Source organism: Bos javanicus, chromosome 13, assembly GCF_032452875.1.
Source record: "Bos javanicus breed banteng chromosome 13, ARS-OSU_banteng_1.0, whole genome shotgun sequence".
In the NCBI taxonomy this organism is placed as follows: Eukaryota; Metazoa; Chordata; class Mammalia; order Artiodactyla; family Bovidae; genus Bos; species Bos javanicus.
This window is the reverse complement of record NC_083880.1, coordinates 61,136,478-61,156,105: the sequence shown is the minus strand read 5'-3', so window position 1 is coordinate 61,156,105 and position 19,628 is coordinate 61,136,478. Positions and strand designations below refer to the sequence as shown.

At 49.5% G+C, this 19,628-nt stretch overlaps 1 protein-coding gene across 12 annotated transcripts in view; it reads right to left on the bottom strand.

Annotated features, from left to right (window-relative positions):
* The window catches only part of HM13 (histocompatibility minor 13), a 38,945-nt gene extending 24,994 nt beyond the window's left edge, over positions 1-13,951 (bottom strand). For 2 of the 12 annotated variants that reach the window (XM_061437174.1, XM_061437183.1), the window contains exons 1-3: positions 13,639-13,941; positions 5,473-5,571; positions 412-494 (exon numbers count right to left, since the gene is read on the bottom strand). In XM_061437174.1, coding sequence (XP_061293158.1) covers positions 412-494; positions 5,473-5,571; positions 13,639-13,821 — 365 coding nt within the window. In that variant the 5' untranslated portion in view covers positions 13,822-13,941. Of the gene's footprint in view, positions 1-411; positions 495-5,472; positions 5,614-13,638 lie in introns of all 12 variants that reach the window. The other 10 variants (XM_061437175.1, XM_061437182.1, XR_009740446.1 and 7 more) reach the window with 9 other exon arrangements.
* Between the last annotated feature and the right edge of the window lie 5,677 nt (positions 13,952-19,628).

The following is a 19,628-nucleotide window of genomic DNA, read 5'->3' as shown; positions in this document are numbered from 1 at the left end:
TAACTTCTCTCAGTACTGCCTTGCTCTCTTATGAGCTGAGACCACAAGTGAGAAGCCAGCTTAGCGCGTGCGCAGCAGCCACCACACGCAGCAGGTGGCACCGGCATCACTCATCTCAGTACTGTGACAACTACCACGACACTACTGTTCACAGATAATTTCCCTAACAACTGTGGTGGCCAACGCCCACCGGACAGTCTTATCCTTCCTTGGAAAGAAACCGGGGCCCAGAGAGGCTCCGGTTCTTGTGCAGGGTCACCCACGGTATAACACAGGGGAAAAGTTCCCTTGGGTTTTTACAGCCAGGACTCAAACCTGGCTCTGAATGACGCCAAAGGTCATGTTCTCATCCGAGACCCTGTACTGGCTCTTGAGAAAGCTGCTTCAAAGGTCGCAGAGATGCCTTCTGACCTGATGGTGTGGGACAGGGCCAGGATTCCCAGCACGAAGAAATACATGGACAGCAAGAGGTTGATGTACTCCTGGGAGAATATCTGAGGCAGAGATACAAAGAGAAACAGGACGTCAGGGTTGTTGGAGGCTATGAGGAAACCAGATTCCCTGCTTTTCTTCTGGAGATGGTCTCCCCGCTCTGGAGATGGGGAACAGTGTCAGGAAGAATCTCAAATGGTACTGGGAAGGGGGGCTTCCGGTTTCTATGGCAACAGGAAAAAGGGAAGGACCCTCAAGCCCTCAGATATGCCTCCCCAAGTGGTCGCCAAGAGTCGGACACAACTGAGTGACTGAACTGAACTGACTAAAGCAGTCTGTAGGTTTGCCCTTGGTGGCTCCACTTGGAGACAGGCAATGGGGTGTGTGTGTAGGGGGCAGACACAGGGGAGGGGAGCCTGATGTTCAAAGTCCCAAGAGAGCCGTCTGAACCCCAGAACAAACTCTTTCAAGCTTCCTCCTCTCTGCTCAACGGCTGAGGGAGCCTGTGGGTGGCCACCCGGTTATGAGTCACCTGCACCCCGTCCCCTCTCCATCCTTTCCTGGGCCGCCTCTCCCACAACGATGCCTGAAGCTCTGACGCAGGCCCTGACAGCTGCTTCGGGGTCTTATTTGGGTGAACCTGAGGAACATTCTCTCTCACAGGGCTCCAGAGCCAGTGGTCACATGTTGTTAACTCTGGACTTTAGAAAGGCTGTGTTATATGGCTCCACGGTCACAGTATCATATTGTCTTTTGTTATCATGAGGCCCTCTTACTGGGGGGGAAATAATGTGCTGTGGAGTGGGACACAGGGCCACTGATGACTGTCAAACAAGGCTGTTCTTGGATCTGTTTAAACGCCTGTCTGATCACCTTGCTCCCCTGCTTAACACCTCTCAGCAGGTTCCCTGCTTGAGCTTCCCTGCTCAAGTCCACACCCTCTCCTTGGCTTCTCGTGTCCTCGTGGTGACCACCGCAGGCCTCTCTGGCTGCAGCTCACGCCACACTGGCCTTGGTGTGCTATGTTCCCACCCGCGGGCGGCCCGCGCACATGCCCCTCTGTCTGGGAAGCTCTCTTCTCCTCACTTGGGCTTCTGAGAAGCTTTCCTCGACATGACCTTCATTATTTCAGCTCATGTTTACTGTCTGCTACGTGCCGTACGCCGTGCTCAGTGCTGGAATAGGCAGAAAAGCCCCTGCTCTCACGGAGTTCAGGCTCCAGAGGGGGAGAATCTCAAGAGATGAAAGTGTAACACACTGTCAGATGGAGACGGGTGCTAAGAAAAGCACAGCAGTGTAAGCAGAGTGGGGTGGGACTGTCACCCAGGTGGCCCAGGAAAGCCTCCGACACTTCACCTAGGAGTAGATCTGAAGGCAGAACGGGAGCGGCTGTGAGGAGGTCTGGGGGAAGAGCCCTGGAGGCGGCGGGAAGGGTCCCCAGGGGGCCTTGTGTGCCCGTGTGCAGGGAACAGTGAGGGTCTGCAGGCCTGGAGCGGAGGGAGGAAGCAGAGTGTCAGGAGACGAGGCCAGGACGGCAGGAGGGAGACAGAAGCTGCAGAGCTGTGAAAAAGGCTTTAGCTTCGTCTGGGTAAGACACGCTGGTGTTGCAGGGCTGAGGGCAAGGCTGTGACCTAGTCTGATGGCCTGAGAGGATTCCTCTGCAGTTGTGGGGAAGGCACACCCCACAGGGCAGAAGTCCAAGGTGACAGCCCAGCGAGAAGGGCACTGCGTGTGGGAGGATGGAGGACATGGCGAGAAGGGGGTCAGACTCCAGCTCTCTGAGCTAGAGAAGCAGGACGTGCCCAGGGCTGCGGGCTGTGGGGGGAGGGCACGTCTAGGGTTCTCGGCTGAGCAGCAAGGCAGGTAAGGGGCTGCTGTCTGAGGTGGGGGCTTGGGCAGGGGCAGGTCCTTCCGTGCGTTCTGGTGCTACAGGCCTCGACTCCACAGCGCTTCCTAGGACTCTCACTGCATGTGTATCTACTGATTGCGAGACTGGTGTCTGTCTCCACCACTTAAGAAGCTCCTAGAGGGCAGGGGTGGGCCAGCAGTTTTCCCCACTGCAGTGCCAGCACCCAGCACAGCACCTGTGTGTGAGTTCTCAACAGAGACTTGTAGACTGACTGAACATCAGTGGGCACAGGGCGAACGCTCCGACCCGCACAGGCGTGTGGACCGAGTTAACTCGCAAGGATGTGTTTCCCCACTACACAGTGCTCTTTCAACACGGGCCGGGGGAAGAAATTTCCCTCTGGCCATGTCTTTGAGTTTCTGGTCAGCTTGACTGTGTGGCCTACGAATTGTGCGCCAATTCTGAACTTTTAGAAGTCAGGGCTATACCCGTGTCAGGGGTACTTCTGGCAGAAGCACAAGTCTGCAGAGTCTAGAGCACAGGGTCTGGGTAGGGTCCTCACCCAAAGCTTCCTTGCTTTCTACTATTTTATTCTTTTTTCTCCTTTACCCCAATTTCTTCATTTTCCTTATGCTACTGGATTTAATTTTCATAAGCTGCCTCAAAGCAATCAGGTTTAAATGAGGTGCGATAAGGTAAATTTTATGATCTTGAGAAATGCAACAAACTCCAGTGCCCTAACCAGGAGGAGGAAAGGGGCCTAGTGAGAAAGTGAGAGCCACTGTTATGCAAACTATATCCAGTGGTCAGTTTGGAATTTGGGAAGAAACTGGTGTCTGTGTTATCCAGGCAGCTGCCTTTCAGAAATCACAACATGACACTCTTGTGACTTGGTGGGGATGGACACTGTGTCTTCTGGCGCAAGGCAGGCTGGGGCTTACCTGCCTGGAGAGGAGGACAAGCTGAGCAACAGGTGTCTGGAGCCTTAAATAAAAATGTTCACACCCTCTGCTGCCAGAAATTCCTTTCTAGGGAATCTAACCTAAGGAGAGAATCCTAAATACTGAAAATATTAGATGGTCCTGAGGCAAAGGCCTGGGTGTGTATTCCTAGCACTCAGTACAGTAGAGACTTGAGAAATATCTGCCAAAAGCCAAGTCGGATGCACCGCGCTCATGTACACGGAGCCACGGAGAGATCGCAAGAGTACAGGGGAAACGGAAAGGGACACAGTGCCACGTATGGAGACGAGACTCTCACCAAAGACACACAGATACACTCAGACCATATGCCTTTGAAAAAGACTCACATCCAACGACACAAACGCCTGAGGGCAGGTGCGTCCGGTGAAGGGAAATGAAGGTGGAAGATGGAGATGGGCGTCAGGGGTGAAGAAAACAAGCAGGGCAGCCCGGCATGGCTGATGGCGGTGTGCTGTGAACCAAAGCACGTGAGAAATCCACCTCTTCTCCCGAGGTCCAGGAAAAGAGGAAAAGGAAAAACGGTGAACACCTAATGTGACCTGATGCCTTCTCACTGACAGGAGTAAAAATCACAACTACGTTTTCTGTGTGAAGTGAGGTGGATGCTGTCAGTCAGCCGTGGTGTATCTGCTTGGAAGGGATATTCTGAAATCATTAAAAGGGGTGGTTCTGATCCAATAATGAGGGAGCGATGGAACTGCAAACAGGCGCTGTTTTTGACTCATCCACAGACTGGTAAGAGTCAAGGATTTTGACGGTGCTCGGTGTAGGTGGGAGTACAGGGAAGCCAGCACACTCGTAACTGCTGGGAGGGCATTTAAACTGGTAAAATCAGAAGGATGTGGCACAGTCTGTTCCGATTGCCACGTGGAGATGCTGTCTGAGCGGGCAGTCCTACTGCAGATACACCTGACAACACGTGACTGTGCTGAGGCGCCCACGACGATGCCCACGGCTACAGTGCTGGGACTTCCCACCGCTGGATGCCCCCTCAGGGTGCATCCGGGAAACAGAACCACAGGCAGCTGTTACAGGGAAGGAGGCAGAGCTGATGGTGCTCATACAAAAATATCACCCTGGAAAGAACGGTATGTTTGATATATATATAGCTGTTTGAAAATTTTTACATAAATGTGGATCTATGCATAACGGAATAACTCACAAGAAACTATGCTGGGGAGAGTATTATGGTTTATTTGCATCTCCTCTTACATTGAAAAAAAAATTTTTTTTAAACTATACATGTATTTTTAAAATGTAAATGAAAAGTGTTCCTTAAGGAAGGACTTTCCTTGTGGTCCAGTGGTTAGGACTTTGCACGTCCACTGCAGGGAGCACAGGTTCAATCCCTGGTCAGGGAAGGCCATGAAGGGTGGCAAAGAAAAAAAAAGTCCTTGAAAAGTTTTCAATGACCAGGAAAAAAGTGCTTGTACTGTGTTATTTAAAAAAAAAAAGTTATAAAATGACTATAATTACGTTAAAAACATGCTTATGAAAAGTCTGAGAGGAGATATGCCAAGGTGCTAATGGTGATGACCTGCGTGTTTTTCTCCTCTCTGTTTTCTGCATAAATTACTTTTGTCATCAGAAAACAGTACATGTTAGACTAAGATAAAAAGTTTGTGAGTCTGCAGTGCATGAGAAAATGCTTATGATGCTATCAATGTGAAGTGAGGGAAGCGGCTACAGGACTGAACACGCCACGTGGTCACAGCTACGGAGGAACCATGCACGGGAGCAGCAGGGGAAGGACACACCTCCAAAGGGACTCTGTGACTGTCTCTGGCAGGGGGGTTTTGGATGGCTGCTGTTTTCCCCTTTTTACTTTTCTGTGTTTTCCAGGTTTTCAACACTGAGCCTGTGTAACTTTTATTGGGAAAATAAACCTCGATAAATTAAAAAAAAAAAAAAGAAAAGCAATTAGTATGGTAGAGGTATGTCCGAGACACAGCTATACCCCACCCCAACATGGAGAGTACAAAAACAGAAACCAGAACAGAACAGAAAGCTCCACGGAGAAGGGAAGTAAAGTCTGGTGGGAAGGAGCCCCCCGACATCACAGCAGGGAAGGGGGGCGAGGGGTGAATTGTTATTACTTTTCCTGCTCTTTATTTTCTATAAATGAACATGCATGCCTCCTGTGATGGGAAAAACAGAACAAAATAAAATATTTAAACCAAATGACACACCAGGTGACAAAGGACTTACTTTGAAAAAGAGGTAGAGTCCCAAGAGCGTGCAGCTGGCGATGATGGGGAACCGGGCGGCGTCCCGACTGGTGATCGTCTCGGGCATGTCCGAGGCGTTCTAGATGAAAAAAGGCCGTGCTGAGAGGGGACTGGTTCTGGCCTGCAAGGGTTGGACACTGGTGGGAACTTGGTGCCATGACAGCTCATTCATCTCCCCGCTTTATGCCTGGTCACTGAGGTGCCTCAGGGGTCCCCATGTTTTCCTGACTCAAGGCTTTGCTAGTGCTGTTCCCTCTGCCAGGGCTATGGTCTATCCACCCCGGGGCAGGATGCTCTGATCCCACCGACTTGCTATTGACGAGACCGGGACCCCGACAGGGACAGTCCTGGAGGACCCAGTGCGTGTGCGGCAGAAGCAGTGGGTGCCTAACAACTGCAAGAGAAAACACTGGACACTGGCGACAGGAGAGCAGCCCTCGGCCTCATGAGGGCTACTTCCAGTTTCCTTACAGATTAGCTGAGGTGTCAAGATAGCCAGTCTTTTATTCAGTAGGTAGTGAATATTCTAAGTGGAAACAGACCAACCACAAAACAAAACTAACAATGGTTAAAACTGAGCATTGGGAAGACAACAACTGCAAGGAGAAGCAAATCTTGACAAAACTCAGACTCAAGTGACTGGGAAAATGAATCTGGTCAGAGTACAAGCCACAGTTAAACTCACAATGGCAGATAGCAGGAATGGGATCTGGGTATAGAGCTGACGGAGGATAAATACTTACATGAAACAACTGAATGCAAGCAAAATCACTTCAGTATTATTAAAATGAAAAAAAAAAAAAAGGAAATGGAATTAACAGTACAACACAGAAAGTTAAATCAGCTCCATGGAATTCATGACAAAAAGATTTCCTAATGAAAATCTATATTGGTGTAATTCTGGTTGTTGTTTAGTCGTTAAGGCGTGTTTGACTCTGTGCAGCCCCATGAACTGTAGCCCACCAGGCTCCTCTGACGTGGGATTTTCCAGGCAAGAATACTGGAGTGGGTTGCCATTTTCTTCTCCAATAATTCTGTTTAAATTTATATTAAAAAACATTTTAAATATAAATCTAAAGGTCAAAAGCTTTCAGGACCACGAGGCTCCCCACCCACTTCTGTGCTCACAGTCCACAAGGACCCAGCGACCGTCACTGCACGACGATGCCCCTAGAGTGACCGCCCTAACAATGGCTTGCTGGGTGACTCAGGCAGATCGTGTGCTCTCTAAGCCTGTTCACTCATCTGTCAAACAGACCGACAATGTCTATAGCTTTCCCTGGTGGCTCAGACCAGGGAAAGGGCCTGCCTGCAAGGTGGGAGACCTGGGTTCGATCTCTGAGTTGGGAAGATCCCCTGGAGAAGGAAATGGCAACCCACTCCAGTACTCTTGCCTAGAAAATTCCATGGATGGAGGAGTCTGGTGGGCTACAGTCCATGGGGTCACAAAGAGTCAGACACGACTGAGCGACTTCACTTAAAAGGGCCAAGAGGCTTAAATCGAATGAGATGTCCAAGAGCCTGGCAAACTGTCAAGTACTGTGGCTGTCCAAGGAGCTGTGATTATCAGGGAGGGGCAGGTGGGAGGCCCTAAGCCAAATCCCAACATAGGCATGGCTACATTACAGCCCTGCAGCCCAGGCGGGGCTGAGGGAGATCCTCCCCCCTGGAAGGACCAGGTAGCTGTGTGAGTCACTCTCTGGCAGCTCCACTAGGAGCAGATGAGCAATAATGACATGGAGAGGTAGGCCCATCTTCCTTCCTTCCTCCCAGCCCTTGATTTCTGCATTTGGCAGCACTGTGTGGTAGGGTGTGGGCAAATTCATGGCCCTCTCAGTGGACCTCCACAGAGTCACTGTATTTCCTGTGTAGCAGCAGGGTGGGCACAAAACTAAATGAGCTCCCGACTCTAAAGTGTTCACAGGCAGGCAGGCCAAGGCTTTGACGTGTAAACAGAATATCCCCGGGTAGCGTGACCCGTGGTAGAACTGCCTCGATACGTGGCACGAGCAGCCCGTGGTGGAAGGAGGGCTCTGACGTCAGCGGGCCCAGCCCCATTGCCAGCTCTGCTTCTTCCCAGCGGTGGGACCTTGGGCAAGTTATTTTCTTTCTCAGAGCCTCAATTTCCTCAGCTGTAAAACGGGTTGCCAGGATTCAATGATTTTTGCATTGGAAGTACTTAAGTGTTGTGCCTTGAGCTTCCCACAAGTTGTACAAACTATCATTATTATGTACAAGGGAGTCACGTGAAAGTGGACAGGATACTACTTCTGCAAGGAAGCAGGGAGTGTCAGAGGTGGTTAGAGCAGGTATTATTTAAGCAAAGCTGTGAAGGCCAAGCACAGGGTCTGGTATGCAGCAGGAGCCAGATAAATGCTGACTGAGCTGAGGAGTCTGCTTTGTGTACAAGGAAGGGAAGCATTTACAGGCAGAGGGACTTGCAGATGCAGGGCACGTGGTGTGAAAGGACCCACAGACTCTGGCATCACCTGCAAACCAGAGTGACTGCTCATTTCCACACATTCACTTCAATTCAGCCCAGGATCCTGGGTGGGAAGAGGCTCAGTATTATTTGATGGCAAACCAGGTTGGACAGATGCTCCACCACACAGTTAAATCCGGTCTTCTGTGGGTGACTGTTAGAAACACCCCACGTGCAATGTTGAGTCAGCACGGAAGACTTAAAATCTGACTGACCAGGACGGTAACACGGACAGCATTTACTGAGGGCTTTCTAGGTGCCAAGCATTCTAGGTACTTTACATGATTTCATCCTCACAATAACCCCAGGCAGCAGGGACTTTTAATACCTCCATTTTACAGATAAGGAAACCGAGGCTCAGAGAGGTGATGTAACTCGCTCTAAGGTCACACAGCTGGCCAAGTGGCAGAGCCAGGAGGCATGCTGAGGCAGTCTGGTTCCAGAGCCCAGACTCTTGGCTATCACCCCCTAGAAGTCCTCTGTCTTTCCTATCTGGAAATTTCTGCTGCCAAGTTATGTCAAAATGCTCAGGGGGCCTGTGACCTTTCTGAGGAACAGAATCCTGACAGCAACAGAATCTCTGTAGTTTCAAAAATACTAGAAGTTGGCCAGATTCTCCACTGATTCAATTTAGATTTTCAAACTAGATGTTCGTATGCAAATGCAATGGCTCCTGGGGTGGGTTTGAGTGGCTGGGAGCTGACAGAAAGAGCAGAAATAAATTTAGCTTCCAGTGACACTGTGGACGCTTAGTTATCAGAGCGGAAGCAAAAGTAGCAAAGGAAGAAGGATGCCAACTTCATTGAAGTCGTTGGCTCTGCTGGAGCTCTGGGAGTTCTGCTTCCAGGCCATGCCCTACAAAGGATCTGGGATTCACCGACCATTCTGGCACCCCAGGTCTCCTCTCCTCACTGCACGTGCACTCACTCACCCAAGCATCTCCCAAACTACCCCCACCCGAGTCCTTCACCCTCCACTGCAGGCTCCATGAGCACCACCTCACCAGCCCCCTTCCTGCCTGCCCCCTCCTCTATTAGGAGCTCTTTCTGAAGGACCTGATCGCATCACACAACAGCTCAGAAACCTCTGGAGAATGGACTACCAAGCAGCCATTAAATGAGAATCAAGGTCACTGCGGGTGGGAGTTATCAACTGGTACAACCTCTGCACTAGATAATTTGATGAAATCCATCTAAATTAAACATGCACAGAGCCTCTGACCCAGCAAATCGATTTCAAGGAATCTATCCTACAAATACACAGAGAAGCGTGAAGTAACAAATGTATAATGAGATTAATTTCAGCATGGCTTATGATAGCAGAAGATTGACACAAACTAACTGACCAGCGGAGGACTCCAAATTAGAGGTCCTCACACTTGAGCACATGTCAGAATTGGCAGTAGGGCTTGTGAACAGATACGTGTTTCTAACAAGTTTCCAGGTGATGCTGATGCTGCTGGTACAGGGATTGCTGCTAAGTCGCTTCAGTTGTGTCCGACTCTGTGTGACCCCATAGATGGCAGCCCACCAGGCTCCCCCGTCCCTGGGATTCTCCAGGCAAGAACACTGGAGTGGGTTGCCATTTCCTTCTCCAGTGCATGAAAGTGAAAAGTGAAAGAAGTCGCTCAGTCGTGTCCGACCCTCAGCGACCCCATGGACTGCAGCCTTCCAGGCTCCTCCGTCCATGGGATTTTCCAGGCAGGAGTACTGGAGTGGGGTGCCATTGCCTTCTCCTGGTACAGGGATTACACTTTGAGAATCATGGCTGTGGGGTACAGGGGGACACCATACAGCTATTAAAGAACAGAACTTCTCCATGGGTACTGGTGTGTTAGATTTGAAGCATATTAAGTGGTGGAGACAGCAAGGTGCAAAAAAGAGTGTGTCTACAACAAAATGTGCGCTTCCCCAGTAACAAATCTGCTTGGAATGCAGGAGACACGCCAGGAGCCATGGGTTCGATCCCCGGGTTGGGAAGATTCCCTGGAAAAGGAAATGGCAACCCACTCTAATATTCCTGCCTGGAAAATCCCATGGAGAAGTCTGTGGGCTACAGTCCATTGGGTCTCAAAGAGTCGGACACCACTGAGCGACTAAACCACAGAAATACCAAAATGCAACAGCTATATAGCAAAGGTGGGGGAAGCACGTGCTTATTTACTTGCAAAGGCACAGACACCTCTTGATGGATATCCAAGAAAAAGGCAGTAGGGGATGCCCCTGGGGAGGGAAACTGGGCAGCTGGGGTGGGAGGGAGATTTTGCTCAGTCCTTCTGGAATTCTATACCACGGGTGTGCATAACCTACCCTCCCCGCCATAAAACAATAAGATAGGTCTACATGTACTGACACACGGGAATGACCAAGATATACTGCTTTGGGAAAAAAAAACGAAGAATCAGGTTTCAGAGCAGTAGGTACTGCAAAATCTCATTTTTATAAACATAAATTCACATATGTATACATACACGGGCACGTACATGTCTGTATACGCACAGAAAAAGATGGGGAAGGATGCACACCAAACAGCTCACTGGGTACTTCCAAGGAAGTGGTATGGGGCGGGGATTTCCTTCATGCTTCTGTGTTGCTTGAACTTTTGCAAACACAAAACATGTAGTGGCTATGAAGATCGGCTGTTGTATTGCCTTCCGGATTCCCTACCTCAGAAAGGCTGCAGGTTTCTGGAGCATCTTCTTGTTACCTCACCCCAGCACCTGTACTGGACTCGCATCAAACTGCTCACCACCTCCCAGAACACACCTGTGGTCCTACATCTCCCTTTCATGTCCTGCCCGCTGAGCTCTTGCCCACCCCGGCAAAGATCATGGCGGCCTCCTCGAGCAGTCAGCTGGTCACATGGCTATTTCTTGTTGGGGACTGAGCTCTGTGAGGGCAAGGCTTGGCCTCTTCGTCCGGCACTCCTGGTAGCCAGCCAGGGCCTGGCATAGAGCAGGAGCCCAGTCCGGCTGGCTGGGGGGCTCCTCTGAGTTACCAGCCAAAGGCCTTTGAATCAATCTGATGAGTAGCTGTTCCTGGGACCTGCTCCCTTTTGGGAACACAGGTCTCAGACAGGGATAGGCACTGCTCTTGGATGGCTCCGCCCATGGCTACTTCCTCCCAACACACTCCAGGACGCTTCACCTTCTCCTCCCACGATTTCACAACTCACTCTGTCACGGACAACTTGGCTCCAGGGAGAATTCTGTCCTCACATGCTCTCTCTCAGCTGGCGGTGGGGGTCCAACCCTACTGTGAAATCAAAATTCCTGGGCCCCCAAGCTAACTTTTCTCCCCTTGCCAAATGATCACAGAAACATGACTCAGGGTAGAAAACGGGAGTCATTTAGCCTCTCCTCTCCCCAGGCCAAAATGCCACTTGTGTGATGCAGGCAACTGCATCCAGGAGAGAGCCCAGGACTAGGAACATCTGGTTCTGCCCCTACCTGGCAGAGAAATCCTTTCTTTGCCTCCCAGTTTCTCTATACAATGGTAATAATAAAACTGGCTCTGCCTGCCTCAGTCAGTAGCTGGGAGAATCAGAGTGAAGGTTTGTAAGCTTTAGGATACCCTGGTGATTGGAGGCTACTAATGGTCAAGCTGTTTGTAATTCCATACAGTCTTCCAGTCCACCTGTCTCTCAGGAGATGCTGGGGAGAGGTATTTAGATGCTACAGTAGATCTAAAGCTCTCTTCTATTACCCTCTGCTCCAGCCACTCCAGACCTTCCACCAACTCCTGAACTGCCGTGTGCAGCTACTTCGCTAGTTTCCTTTGCTTCGAATGTCTTCTGGCTGAAATTCAACCTCTACATGAAGGCTCGAGTCCACCTCCAGCACAAAGCTGCCCTGCCCAGCCCCAGGCGCGCTCAATCTTCTCCCTAAACCCGGCAGCACTACTTGTATTACAATCTCAGATCTAGTTATTCCTCGCTCATCCACACACCCAAACTCCGTGGTGATAGGGCTCTGACCCACTCATCTTTGCAGCATTCCTCTGTCCTGGACAACAGTGGAGGTTCAGGAAATTCTGTTGTTTGGAAGATGTTTTCTAAAGAGATTAGTAATCCATGTGTAGAAGGTGCTATGGAGAATTACTCAAGTTTGGGGAGCCCCTCACATCAAGTGCCTAGCTCATTCCATGCTGCCCTTCCCCTCCTTTGTCCTGATCTATTTCAGAATTTCTCCCTGCACCAAGTGTTTGCGTGTATGGCATGACAGGGAGGCTGAAAGCCACCTGAACTCTGCTTAGAACAGGCAGAACAATAAGGCAAACGGGGCCATCTAAGCCCTGCCTGACCAATCCCCTCTGCATCTGACCTAGAGGGAACCAGCAGCAAGTTCTCCGATTTTGGGAAAGAAAGGTGGCAGGCCCCAGTCACTGCTCAAGTTGGGTAATGTTTCGAGAACCTGGGTTAGAGCAGTTTCAAAAGCGGCAGCTGTTTTGTGGGTCTGCCCTCCTTGGGCAAGAGAGCTTCCGCTAAGGTTCAACTTCAGGTTTGCGTGGGGAGGAGCAGCAGGGAGCCGCAGATCAGGAGCTGGAGGACGACTGACAGGCTGACAGGAAGTGAGAAGCCATTGGCGCAAAAGGCTAGAGAGAGCTTCTTATAGAGAAGGAGGGTGGGAAGGAGGAAGTCTGGAGGTGGAAGGCCCTGGGATCCTCTTAGGTATACAACGGGACAGATGTTGAAGACCAGGGATGGAGTCTGGCCCAGTCTTACAAGAGAGGCCAATGGCAGCTCACTAACTCAGCTGAGTTACTCCAATTTGGTGGAAGGACTGTCTTAAGGGGCATGAAGAGAGGAGCTACTTTGAGGTAGGGTCAGGGTCTGGGGAGGGAACAGGGTTAGGAATAGCATCTGGACTCAGGCTAGGATAGGTCCAAGCTTGGGTGTTAGGCAGGGAAGAGGAAACCAGCAAACTTGGGGTCTATGACTGGTTAAAAAAGAGAGGCACCAAAGTGCCAAGTTTTGAGGAGCTGGCTGACTGGAACTGGTTCCACAAAGTGATACAAAAAAACTGGGGCCTGAGCTAGGGGTTCTAGGAGTTAATATTTCTGTGTTATTTTTTTTTTTTTTTGAGGTGGGGCAAGACTCTATGGGTCACAGATTCCAGCCGGACAGGTGTGAGAGCCTAGGGATGAGCCTGGGTTCCAGAACTTACCCGGGGAGGGGGGTAGGGTGAGGAATGACAAGAGACTGTACCATTCAGGAGGTGTTAGGACCAGCGAGCCAGCAGGTACAGAGGGATGCTGACCCAGAGCCTGGGATGCGGCGAGTGTCCCAGGTGGAATGAGCAGCGAGAGCCGAGGGTGAAGCTGGTCTGGCCAGGACCAGGAGGCTCGAAACAGTGCTCAATCATAGTGTGAGGGTCTGCCAACGGTGCTTCCAGCACGACGCACAGAGGGAGGGCGCAGTCCCTATTTGAGGAAGGGGTCAGTTCGGGAACCCGGTTCGCGGATGGGTGCCCACATCCTCAGGCACCTAAGGTCAGCCCCGGGATGTGAACCTGGCGTGGGGAAGCCGTGGTGGGCGATATTGGGAAGGGCCAGTGTCCGGACAGAAGAGGTGTCTGTCCCGTCTAGGGCGGGGGTAGGGGGAGGGTCCGTGTCAGCCGTGTCAGGGTGGGAGGTGGACAGCGCCCGGTTTTGCCGCGGACCCTACCTTGCCGCGGGCGCAGCGCACGGAACGCAGGGCGCCGAAGAAGATGGGCAGTAGCGCCATGAGCAGGAGGCTGCCGTAGGCCAGCGCGATGCCCTCTGGCGTGGAAGGTGGCCGCGTCGTGCCGTTGGTTGGGCCGCCTGCCTCGGCGCTGCCGTTATGCGGGTCGCTGACGGCCGAGTCCATGGCGAAGCTGCGCTCGGGGTCCAACTCCAGGTCCAGCCGCTGCAGCGGAGACGCAGAGAGAAAGATCCGGCGCTCTGGGGAAAGCCACGTTCCCCTAAGGAAACAGGAAGTGACGTGCCTCCCTCGCCGGCCCGCGCCGCGCACGCGTGCGCGTTCATGTCTCCACGCCCGCGCGCCCTCTAGCGGAGGCGGAGGGCCAGGAGGCCGGTTGCTAAGCAACATGCTGGTGGTAGGGAAAGTAGCGCTGGACCACTGCAGGGGGCATCCACTCCGAGGGAGACCCGAGGACCCCATTCTCCATTCCCAGTCAATCTCCTTAATCCCGGGATGCCCCACTCCCCGAAATTCCTAATAACTAACGATTTGTTTACACATGCATGCATTCATCCAATATTTAATCATCCCCTCATTCCTTAAATACTGAGTATCCCATTACATTACAGGCACTGTCCTAGGCTCTGGAGACACAGAAGGGAACAAAATAGGCAAAAGTCAGCCCCTGCTCTCATGAAGCTTGCATTTTTAGTGTGGTGGGAGGGGGTGTTGGGAGGACAATAAATTAAATGAATAAAAATAAAAATCGATGTAACTGTGTAGTTATATGTTATATAGCATGTTAAGAGCGATTAATAATTTAGAGAGACCTCTCTCTTTAGGAATCTAGTGAATTTTTGTATATGGCTTGGGCCAGAGTGGTTCCAGCCGGTTCCAGGGGACAAAGGTCAGGAGGCTTGCTTTGCTGGTGGCCAGGCCTGTGGGGGTCCCAGTGTCATGTGTGTTCAGAGGTGAGGAGAGGGTGTGGAGAGGAATGCCTCGGGCTTGGGTGCATGCCTGGACTGTTTGAGGTTCCTGGCGCTGCTTCTGATGCCCTAGTTAAGAGCTGGAGAAAGTAGGTGGCAGATAAACTGAAGAAAGCTGCACCCTGCAGGCACCAAGCACCAGAGAAACTCTGGACCAAGCAGTGGGAAAAGAGCATACTCTCCAGGAACCCAGGAAGTGAGCCAACCTCGAGCCAGGAAGGGAAGATCTATTCTCTTCCAGTATTCCTCTAGTACACTCTACTGAAAAGACTTAACATATGTCAGATGCTAAGGGAGAAATATTGACAGGGTCCAGCTCCATTATCACAGAGCTGGCAAAAATAGTAGATTTAGAGCAGTAAGTTGATTAGTGATACAGATAGTGTAAAAATCAAACAGCCTGGGTCAAAGCTGGACAGGTGGTGAGGTGGGATTGGAGTATAGGGTTCATAGTGAGAGGAGACAAAGGCAAGGAGTCACACTAAAAAAATTGAATAATAGAGTTGTTTGCCTAATTAGTGCCAGGCACTGTACTAGTAACTTTAAGAGTGTTTTGTTTGATCTCAGTAACACTGCTGAGATACGATTAGTCCCATTTTGCAGATGATGAAGCAGGCTCACAGAGATAAACTAGCCAGCCAAGTCACACAGTTCAGTAGAGGAAGAGGAGAGACGTGAAGTCTGGTCTAGAGGGCTCCAAAGTCTCTGCTTTTTCTAATATTTCAGCTACAAAGAAGGCTAAGGAGTTTTTCCCAGAGTGACTTAGTTCTGGGCAGATGGTGTACAGTTTCAGGCTCTGTTTTTCAGAAGCTGGACATGACCTGAGTGGATGGGTGAAGGCAGTGTGCCTGATGAATTCATCCATCAATAATTCAGGCCACAGGATTTGCCCAGCAGCTGGGCCTCATGGCTCCAGGCTCTTCATCTGAGAGTGTACAATTGGAAATCAGAGACACTCTCGCTTCGTGCTAGGCTGAGCACTTGATTTAGTTTGGCCCAGGGCAGATCTGGCCATCTACCTTTACCCTCGTGGGAGACTGTGAATATGACCCAGGGAACTGAGGGGTCGATTCAAGTTCAGAAAGCTCCTGTCAAGGCTTCTGAAGGGTTGGATTTCTGGCTTGGAGCTAGCCTGTCTTGATAGTCTCTGGAGACAGGGATAAGACAATCTTGAGGAGGCGGGGTGGTGCCCTGAGGCTTTATCTGCTGGAACCTCCTGTATGGTGTTACTTTCCCAGAGGAGATCTGAGCCAAGGTCAAGAACAGAGCCTGTCTAGTTAGCCTGGAATAGGTAAATTACCAAACACTTGCTCCAAAGAAAAATGTAGATCCTACTCCTTCCCCTTTTACTTATTACTGTGTTTGGTCACTGTGAATGGATTTCAGGTTTTCCAGTTTTTTTCTCATACATGCTCTCTCTCTCTCTCTCTCTCTCACACACACACACACTTGCACACCTATTATATGCTTAAATAATTCTGAAAATACTAAGCAAGGATCATTATTGGATGGTAAGCTGTGGGAGAAAGGTTTTTAAGGTGCAGGATAGTCACACAATAACAGATGACTTGTTATTTATAAAAGGAAAAACTTGCCTTTATAGTGGAGTGATCTGGTGGACACTCCCTTATCCAAGTGATCAAACTTAGCCATTACTGGATGGGATGGGACAAAAGGACTTAGATGTGATGCAATGTGGGGGACACATCACCTGAGCAGTCTTCTTGCCAAACATGTTTAATCTGTATCTACTGATGAGGAAACATCAGGAAAAATCTGAAGATGTCAGACTGTGGCGTATTCAGGACAGCTAGCCAGAACTCTTCAAAAATGCCAGTGCTGTGAAAGAAAAAAAAATCATGGTGTAGATGAACAGAGACTGAAGAGAGGTAAAAAGCAAATGTAATGTATCATCCTTGATCGGATCTTGGATCACAGCATTTTCAAGAAGGCTATAAAGATAATTTTCAGACGCTTGGGAAAATTGGAATGTAGATTGTTTGGGTGTGATAATGGTATTGTGGTTCAGTCGGACCTTGCTGATCAGGGTGTGATTCCTGGACTAGCAGCATCGGCTGGAAGCTATAAGAAATGCAGATCCTCAGGCTCCACCAGACCTACTAGATCTCCAGGTGATCCAAATGCACATTTTGTGTGACAAATGCTGGTGTAGGAGACCTCTTGCATTTGTAGGAGGTATATTCCTGCCTCAGGAGCCCAGGGGATCCTGTCCTCTTGATCCCGGAGAGAACAGGCAGGAAAACAGTGTAACTCTGTGTAAATGTTTGCTGTTATATTATCTGCTGAGGTCACAGGGCCTTTAAATATATGTGCTCAATAAATATTTGTACACGAATGAATGAGTATATTGTTCCCTCCACCTAACCTACTTTATCTTTCCCCACAACCCTGCTTAACCCCTGCGCATCCCTCAAAGCTTGAGTCACATGTGATTTCCTCAGAGAACCTCAGGGAACTCCTGTTACTTCTAGCAGCACAGAGCCAGCAGTAAGTGCCACCGGAGTTTTACTAAGATAAAAGAAACAGGAGAAGCATTCTCTGTGCCCCATACCTCCTTACAGTAAGGCCGGAATCCTCATTTGCGAAGATCTTCTTGGAGGCCCAAACTGCTCATGTGGCTATGTTTTCAGTTCTATTATCCTAGAGAAGTTCTCACCCAGCTCTATTAGGGAACTTGTCTGAGAATTTTCCTGCAGGGTTTTTTTGTTTGTTTGTTTTTCTTTTTTGCCCTGGTGGTAGCAGGAAGTCAGAGTGAACCTAGGTGTGTGCCCCTGGGGAACAAATAGACAAAATGTGTTGGGTGTATACCATGGCCAAGTACCTGCTCGGTTAGCGCGTGTCCTGGTTTGGGCAGGACAGGCATGGTTTCTGCCTTTTGCCATGGCTTATTATTATTCTTTTAAAATATTCTTATTTATTTATTGCCCACGCTGGGTCTTAGTTATGGCACACAGGATCTTTGATCTTCGTTGTGGCATGCTAACTCTTAGTTGCAGCGTGTGGAATCTAGTTCTCTCACCAGGGATCAAACCTAGGCCCATGCGTTGGAAGCACGGAGTCTTAGCCACCGGACCACAGGGAATTCCCTGATTGTTATTATTATTAATTTATTTTTAATTGAAGGATAATTGCTTTACAGAATTTTGTTGTTTTCTGTCAAACCTCAACATGAATCAGCCATAGGTGTACATTTGTCCCCTCCTTCTTGAACCTCCCTGATTATTATCATTTAAAGAAAATATTTACTTATTCGGCTGTGCCAGGTCTTAATTGTGACATATGGACTCTTTAGTGAGCATACTGACTTTTAGCTGCGGCATGTGGGATCTAGTTCCGCAACCAGGGGTCGATACCAGACCTCCTGCATGGGGGGCCCAGAGTCTTAGCCACTGGACCATCAGGGAAGTCCCTGGCCGACTAGTAATACAAATAGAACCCCTTGCATTCTCAAGGGTATACTAGTTTGGATGATAATGTATGGGCACCCTCATAGGTCAGAGGGCCTAAGATGAGAATTCTTGTTTTAGTGCCTTTGGTGGGGAGTGTCCTTAGGAGGAAGGGAAGGAAGGAAGGAAGGGGAGAAAAGGCCAAGTGAGAATGGGGTCTCAGCTGGGGACTTGCTCCAGCATGGTTCCAAGGGGACCTCTGGGGCACACCTACTGCACAAATTTGAGGCCTCCTGTGCCCTGTGTCTGTCAGTCACTGGCCACAGTCTAGGGGTGAGGGAGGGAAGGGAAGTCTCCCTGTCTAGTTGGCTTCTGTTTGACCAAGGGCAATTCTCCAGAGAAGGTGGCAGCTGAGTGTTTCTTAGCCAAAACTCACAACAAGTAGGGGTCAGGTCACTATGTCTGGTAAAGAGCATCTGAATGGGGTTCCAACTACATCCCTTACAATACCCCTGCCCTCCTCAGCATGTGTCGATCTTTAAAACATAGAGCTGAGCATTAAGAAAAATGTGTGATACAGTTTATGTAAATTAAAAGTACATATCACATTGATAAACCCTAATGGAAAAGAATATGAAAAAGAATGCATAACTTAATCACTTTGCTGTACAATATAAATTAATGTGCACGCATGCTAAGGTCGCTTCAGTTGTGTCCAACTCTTTGTGACCCCATGGACTCTAACTCACCAGGCTCCTCTGTCCATAGGCATTCTCCAGGCAAGAATACTGGAGTGGGTTGCCATGCCCTCCTCCAGGGGATCTTTCTGACCCAGGGATGGGACCCATGCCTCCTGTACTGCAGGTGGATTATTTACCGCTGGGCCACTGGGGAAGCCCCCATGTAAATTAACACAACACTGTAAATCAATTATACTTCAATGAAATAAATTTTAAAAGTACATATTACATAGCAACATTGCAAACCTAACAAGGATATTTACATATTAAAGAACACACATTGAGCACATTAGAATGGCTGCATACAGAGGGATGGGAATAAGAGTGGGTGTTGGTAATGAAAACAAGCAAAAAAAAACCATACAAAAGTAAAGTAGGGACCTTGTGGAAAATAGTGAAGGTAGTCTACTATGAAGGAAAGAGTATGATGAACTCATCCCTCTACTCCTGACATTCAAATAGGAAATAAAAGATCTTTGAAGACTTTAAGAAAAAGTCATCACTTTGAACTCCCTGTCTTCCTTGTTGGTTTGGGGACAGATGCTGGGTTTGCCAAGGGAAAGACAGTCCTGTTCTGACAGCAGCGAGGCAGGGTGACGCGGTTGGTGAGGGCTAGAAGACCAGCCAGCTGCACTTTAGGCAAAGGTAGGAATGTACGGGTTCTAGAACTCCTAGGAAGAGGTGAAAAACCAACCCCTGGCTGGGACAGGCAGGGACAGAGCTGGACTTCAGTTACCCACTTAATACCAGGATGTCTGTATTGTCAGGATCTTTTCTTGGCTTTTCTCTGCACAGTGTCTTTATTTTCTTCCCTAGCAAACCTGTGTGTGACAATGGCTTGAGTTAATATGCTGTGTTTG